Raw genomic sequence first — 7,500 nt, forward strand, 5'->3', positions numbered from 1 at the left:
CTTCTTCTTCTTTCTCCTCCTCCTCCTCCTTCTTCTTCTTCTTCATCTCTCTCTCTCTTACCCACTCGCCCCCCCTCTCTCTCTCTTCCTCTGTCTGTCTGTCTGTCTCCACCCCTTTCTCTCTCTCTCTTCCTTTCCCTGTCCCCTTTCCCCCGTTTTCTTCCTCCCTCCCTTTCTCTATGTCTGTCTCTTTCTCAGTGTCCCTCCCTTTCTCTATGTCTGTCTCTTTCTCAGTGTCCCTCTCTTTCTCTTACTCAGTGTCCCTCTCTTTCTCTTTCTCAGTGTCCCTCCCTTTCTCTTTGTCCCTCTCTTTCACTTTCTCAGTGTCCCTCTCTTTCTCTTACTCAGTGTCCCTCTCTTTCTCTTTCTCTTTCTCAGTGTCCCTCTTTTTCTCTATGTCTTTCACTTTCTCAGTGTCCCTCCCTTTCTCAGTGTCCCTCTCTTTCTCTTACTCAGTGTCCCTCTCTTTCTCTTTCTCTTTCTCAGTGTCCCTCTTTTTCTCTATGTCTTTCACTTTCTCAGTGTCCCTCCCTTTCTCTGTGTCTTTCTCTTTCTCAGTGTCCCTCTCTTTCTCTTTCTCAGTGTCCCTCTTTTTCTCTATGTCTTTCCCTTTCTCAATGTCCCTCCCTTTCTCTGTGTCTTTCTCTTTCTCAGTGTCCCTCTCTTTCTCTTTCTCAGTGTCCCTCTCTTTCTCTTTCTCAGTGTCCCTCTCTTTCTCTTTCTCAGTGTCCCTCTCTTTCTCTTTCTCAGTGTCCCTATCTTTCTCTATGTCCCTCTCTATCCATCTCATCTTCACCGACCCCATCTTTTCTCTCTGTCTCTCTTTCCCCCACAACCCTTCCCTGCCTGTTGCGGTCTGAAAGGATGGGGGACAGACAGACAGACAGGTAGGCAGACAGGTAGGCAGACAGGCAGACAGACTAATGACATTTTGAGGTTTATAAGACACGGTGCAATACATATATGTTATGTGTGTTAGTGTTAGTGTTAGTGCTTTTGTGTGTGTGTGTGTGTTTGTGTGTGTGTGTGTGTGTGTGTGTGTGTGTGTGTGTGTGTGTGTGTGTGTGCGTCTAGAATAGAATATTGTAATGTGTGTACCTGTAGAACAGAATACTTTAGTGTATGTAGAACAGAGTAGTGTCATGGAACGTTGAGGTTTATAAGTCTCCAGACAATACAAATGTTACGTGTGTGGGTAGAATAGAATACTGCAATGACTCTCTCTCTCTCTCTCTCTCTCTCTCTCTCTGTGTGTGTGTGTGTGTGTGTAAAAATAGAACTGTACACTACAAGCTTACACCAGAGATTGACATTGGCTTACAGTTGGGCCAACAGCAAAGTGAGAGCTGTATGATCAACGGTTTCTCCACTGCATTGGGAAATCATTTACAGCTGTCTTTTGTGAAGGACTATGACTCTCAAACTAGGAGGCAAGACTGCACTGGCTCTCAGTGCTGCAGCCTTGTGGGCTAGTTGGCTTTTGGGAACCATCCCAACGCCGACTGTCCTAAAGCCCTCTTGGCCGAGAGAGTGGGGATTTCAGTTGGGCAAGACGCTGTCCACTATAAACATATTTGAAAGGTTAGGGACATACACAGATTTCCTAGAGCAGATTTCTGGATAGTTTGCTATATAAGTATCCATTATTATTATTATTATTATTATTATACACTGTAATATAGAGGCTGACCGCAGTTCCAGGTTTGTATTGTTTGTAATCAGCCAGTTCTACCCTATGTTGGCCGCGAGAACATCAAATTCTCGCCCAGATAGTCGGTTCAGCAGTCGCCTCCTTTGCCGTTCTGATGGCCACAGTCAGACACGACTATCATATAATAACATACAATGCCAAACGTCACGTGTGTCTGTGGATGTGATTTCAGGTTCCACACTGCACTGACAGACGGCCGGCCGATGCCCACTTTCCTCCCTCCCTCCCTCCCTCCTCCTCCTTCCCCCCCCTCCCTCCACCTCTTCAGGCGAACTGACCAGTAGCTGAGCAGAGTCCAGCGGCCAGTACTTCTTGCCCGCAGCGTCTGTCCGGTGTTGGTTGGCTGTCTGGCCGGCAGCTCGTGACAGTGCAGTGAGAGCTGTGTCGTTCTCAGCATGATCTGGTCTTTTGATCCTTGGTTGGTTTAACAACAACAACAACAACAGCAACAACAACAACAACAACAACAACAGCAGCAGCAGCAGCAGCAGCAGCAGTAACAGTCTCAACAACAAAACAACAGCAACACCACCAGCAGCAGTAGCAACAACCTCAACAACAAAACAACGACGACGACAACAACAACAACACCAGCAGCAGTAGCAACAACCTCAACAACAAAACAACGACGACGACAACAACAACAAAAACAACACCAGCAGCAGCAGCAACAACCTCAACAACAAAACAACGACGACGACAACAACAACAAAAACAACACCAGCAGCAGCAGCAACAACCTCAACAACAAAACAACGACGACGACAACAACAACAAAAACAACACCAGCAGCAGCAGCAACAACCTCAACAACAAAACAACGACGACGACAACAACAACAACAACACCAGCAGCAGTAGCAACAACCTCAACAACAAAACAACGACGACGACAACAACAACAACAACACCAGCAGCAGCAGTAGCAACAACCTCGACAACAAAACAACGACGACGACGACAACAACAAAAACAACACCAGCAGCAGTAGCAGCAACAACCTCAACAACAAAACAACGACGACGACAACAACAACAACAACAACACCAGCAGCAGCAGCAGCAACAACCTCGACAACAAAACAACGACGACGACGACAACAACAAAAACAACACCAGCAGCAGTAGCAACAACCTCAACAACAAAACAACGACGACGACAACAACAACAAAAACAACACCAGCAGCAGTAGCAAAAACCTCATCAACAAAACAAACGGCAACAACAACAACAGCAGTCCCAGCATTGTCGTTCTGAGCTTGATCTTGTTTTTGTATCTTAGCTGGCTTCACTACACCAACACCACCATCACCAACAGCAGCAGCAGCAGCAACAAAAGAACATGACCACGGTGGACAGTCATTTCTTCCGTCGTGTCGTCTCTTTTGGAATCTGCTTTGGTACAACAACAGCAGCAACGACGACAACGACACACACTCAGCAACAACAACAACAACAACAACAACAGCAACAACAACACGTGGGCAACAGTCATCTTCAGCTGTGTTGCTCTGAGCTTTTCTTTGTTGGAAGCTTGTGAAAGATGACACACTTCTAGAAGGTCCAGTGTCTGGCCAGTTTGTGGAGTGACTGCAGAGAGTTTCTGGGGTGGCTGCAGTGAATTTTGATTGCGTGAATTTTGGAAGTGACTGCGTATAGCGACAACCTGATCTACATCTTTAGCCCAGTGTTTTAGCGAGTTTTTAAAAGTTTTTATTTTATTTTAAGTGATTGTGGTGAATCTTTGGGAGTAATTGCAGTGAATTTGAATTGTGGTGAATTTTGGAAGTGGTGACAGAGAACAACAAAAATCTCAAGCACCACCTAATGTTTTTGCCAATTTTTTTTCTCAAGTGATAGCGAATTATGGAAGTGGTTGCGGTGACATTTGGAAGTGATTGTGGTGAATGTTGATTGCGGTGACATTTGGAAGTGATTCCTTAGAACGACAACCAGATCTTCAGCACCATCCAGTGTTTTAGCGATAGTTTTGGAAGTGATTGTAGCGACACCTGTGTTTAGCGAACATTGGAAGTGATTGTAGCGACACCAGTGTTTAGCGAACATTGGAGGTGATTGTGGCGACACCAGTGTTTAGCGAATACTGGAAGTGATTGTAGCGACACCTGTGTTTAGCGAACATTGGAAGTGATTGTAGCGACACCTGTGTTTAGCGAACATTGGAAGTGATTGTAGCGACACCTGTGTTTAGCGAACATTGGAGGTGATTGTGGCGACACCAGTGTTTAGCGAATACTGGAAGTGATTGTAGCGACACCAGTGTTTAGCGAACATTGGAGGTGATTGTGGCGACACCAGTGTTTAGCGAATACTGGAAGTGATTGTAGCGACACGTGTGTTTTGCGAATACTGGAAGTGATTGTAGCGACACCTGTGCTTAGCGAATACTGGAAGAACATTGTCAGTGCGTGTATGATGATTACAGTCTGAACTTCTTTTTTCAAAACTTGCCTGTAAGGTCTAGGACAACTTTGTCAGTTGTGTTTTACGACACAAGGAGTTAGGCAAATTTACTGAGAGAAACCTTTGTGAATTTTCACGTGTTTTACATTTTGCAGTCAGGGATTTCGGCAGCCTTCTCCATGTAATGCTGAGTGCGGGATGTAGATACATGTGTATAGTACAGTGATTTAAAACATGATTAGAAAAAGATAATCATGACTCGGTTGTGAGTGACATGAAGGTCAAATATTCCGAATGAACAATACTACAGCGAAATAGTACCCGCTTACAAATACACATCCCAGAAAGTTTCAGAGAGCGACGATGAATCTCCTTGAAAGCAAACCCCAGGCACTGAGGCTCAGCAGTCTGCTCTGAGGTGTGAAGAAGACAGTAAGATTTCTGCAACCGGTATAGATTTGACCCCGTGGAATTGAGACGTGCCAGAAACACGGTACGATACCATGTAGAAATGAAATGAGAGAACTGAGAGAGGTCGTATTCTGTCCAAGTTCAGCACAGCACACCGCCACAGCTCCCAACACTGCAGAGAAAGCTTTATAGACCTCTACAGTAGATCAGGACAGGGACTGGACAGCCAATACCGAACCAGCTGTGTATGGGCAGTGCCAAAGACAGCCATATACCAGAGGAAAGCAGCTGTCAGTTAAGAAGTGGAGGCGTGGCTAAATGACAAAAAAAAGCCCAAGAAGACAACGCGTCTAAGAATTTTAGGCTGACTAATCCAACACGCTCATTGGCTGAGCGCTCACGCGAGCGACACAACACGGGAAGCGATTGGTCAGATCGGGGTGTGGGAGGCGGGGCTTGTTGCGGACACAGACAGGGAAAGAAAACTTTGGTCAGTGGCTGTTGGTGTTGGAGGCAGGGGCCGGTTTTGTGAACCAGGAGAAAAGCCAACAAATAAACATTGGTACTGTGGCTGTGATGGTGAGCACTTTCCGTACAAAGTTACGTCAGGTGTGAGTGAAGAGGTCTAACTCTCAGAAAAAGACTCCTTGAAATTTGTTGTCTTAATATCATGATAACTATATATATCCATTTATATAGCAACCAGTAACGGTTCATAATAACTACTTTATAACTGATCCCCAGAAAAGAAAACAAAACAAGACTCCTTGCTGTGTACAGAGACACACACACAAGTCAAAGGCAAGGACATTCAGGTGACGTCAGGGGCGGGGCTACAGGAGGGGGGCGGAGCTACGGGGGGCGGGGCTAGGGGAGGGGTGGAGCCCTGATGCCCGGGGTGGGAGGAGCATGGGGTGTGGTCGCAGTCGGCACCGGTCGCCCTCCCTGCAGCCAGACAAGGAGAAGGAGATGCTCAAGGAGAACGGCAAGGAGAACGGCAAGGAGAACGCCAAGCGGGCTGGCAAGAAACACAAACAGGCCGACAAGCAGGCCGCCAAGGCTGGTGAGTTGTAGCACCGAGTTGTAGCACCGCTGGTGAGTTGTGTAAGTTGTAGCACTGCTGGTAAGAAGCACAAGCAGGCCGCCAAGGCTGGTGAGTTGTAGCATCGTTGGTGAGTCGTAGCACCACTGGTGAGTTGTAGCACTGCTGGCAAGAAGCACAAGCAGGCCGCCAAAGCTGGTGAGTTGTAGCATCGTTGGTGAGTCGTAGCACCACTGGTGAGTTGTAGCACTGCTGGCAAGAAGCACAAGCAGGCCGCCAAAGCTGGTGAGTTGTAGTACCGCTTGTGAGTTGTAGCACCATTGGTGAGTTGTAGTGAGTTGTAGCACTGCTGGCAAGCTGCAAGAAGCACAAGCAGGCCGATAAGCAGGCTGCCAAGGCTGGTGAGTTGTAGTGATTTGTAGCACTGCTGATGAGTTGTAGTAAGTTGTAGCACCGCTGGTGAGTTGTAGTGAGTTGTAGCACCGCTGGTGAGTTGAAGTGAGTTGTAGCACCGCTGGTGAGTTGTAGCACCGTTGGTGAGTTGTAGTGAGTTGTAGCACTGCTGGTGAGTTGTAGTGAGTTGTAGCACTGCTGGTGAGTTGTAGTGATTTGTAGCACTGCTGGTGAGTTGTAGTGATTTGTAGCACTGCTGGTGAGTTGTAGTGATTTGTAGCACCGTTGGTGAGTTGTAGTGATTTGTAGCACTGCTGGTGAGTTGTAGTGAGTTGTATGTAGCACCGTTGGTGAGTTGTAGTGATTTGTAGCACTGCTGGTGAGTTGTAGTGAGCTGTAGCACTGCTGGTGAGTTGTAGTGATTTGTAGCACCGTTGGTGAGTTGTAGTGATTTGTAGCACTGCTGGTGAGTTGTAGTGAGTTGTATGTAGCACCGTTGGTGAGTTGTAGTGATTTGTAGCACTGCTGGTGAGTTGTAGTGAGTTGTATGTAGCACCGTTGGTGAGTTGTAGTGATTTGTAGCACTGCTGGTGAGTTGTAGTGATTTGTAGCACCGTTGGTGAGTTGTAGTGATTTGTAGCACTGCTGGTGAGTTGTAGTGAGTTGTATGTAGCGCCGCTGATGAGTTGTAGTGAGATGTAGCACTGCTGGTGAGTTGTAGCACTGTGTTGTAGCACCGCTGGTGAGCTTTAGTGAGTTGTAACACCACTGGTGAGTTGTGGTAAGATGTAGCACCGCTGGTAAGTTGTAATACCTTACACACACACACACACACACACACACACACACACACACACACACACACACACACACACACACACACACACACACACATTCATATCAACACTCATCAGGCTATTTGCAAAGTTTTAGTTTTCTTTGAAATTGTACTGAGCACTATTTTTCAGTCCAACAATTGGAGTTCCACAGACATATGATCTGTCAGGTACACGTGACACACGTGAATCACATAACGAAGCGTACATATCACAAGACACAGTAAGATAATCAGTCACACTGCATCCACAATTATATATATATATATATATATATATATATATATATATATATATATATATATATATGTGTGTGTGTGTGTGTGTGTGTGTGTGTGTGTGTAGCAACCTTTCTGGTAGCCGTGACACATTCCTTTAATCATGTACAAATCAAGAGCAGTACACATATTCAACAACAGTTTGCCATAATGATTAGGATCAGTGTGTGTGTGTGTGTGTGTGTGTGTGTGTGTGTGTGTGAGAGAGAGAGAGAGAGAGAGAGAGAGAATCCATCATTCACATTCATATATTCAGTAGAATATGATAACTATTCAGTTACTCAGCTAACTGTTCCGTTGCTTTTTATTCCTCACCCCACCCCACCCCACCACCTCCAGTTATCAAACGCGAGGCAGAGGTGTCCCGCAACTCGCCTAGGAAAACCACCAATGGCAAGACAGGAGA

At 46.2% G+C, this 7,500-nt stretch overlaps 1 protein-coding gene and 1 long non-coding RNA gene across 2 annotated transcripts in view; both read left to right on the plus strand.

Annotated features, from left to right (window-relative positions):
* LOC143276319 (uncharacterized) overlaps nucleotides 1-2,458 on the plus strand; it is a 53,397-nt gene extending 50,939 nt beyond the window's left edge. The window contains exon 3 of the long non-coding RNA XR_013053549.1: nucleotides 1,884-2,458. This is a non-coding gene — a long non-coding RNA (uncharacterized LOC143276319). The remainder of the gene's footprint in view (nucleotides 1-1,883) is intronic.
* Nucleotides 2,459-5,454: 2,996 nt separating this feature from the next.
* The window catches only part of LOC143276078 (uncharacterized), a 6,637-nt gene continuing 4,591 nt past the window's right edge, over nucleotides 5,455-7,500 (plus strand). The window contains exons 1-2 of the mRNA XM_076580464.1: nucleotides 5,455-5,608; nucleotides 7,434-7,500. The exon at nucleotides 7,434-7,500 is cut by the window's right edge and continues 265 nt beyond it. Of these exons, the coding sequence (XP_076436579.1) occupies nucleotides 5,455-5,608; nucleotides 7,434-7,500 (221 nt within the window). The remainder of the gene's footprint in view (nucleotides 5,609-7,433) is intronic.

Source organism: Babylonia areolata, chromosome 31 (assembly GCF_041734735.1).
Source record: "Babylonia areolata isolate BAREFJ2019XMU chromosome 31, ASM4173473v1, whole genome shotgun sequence".
In the NCBI taxonomy this organism is placed as follows: domain Eukaryota; kingdom Metazoa; phylum Mollusca; class Gastropoda; order Neogastropoda; family Buccinidae; genus Babylonia; species Babylonia areolata.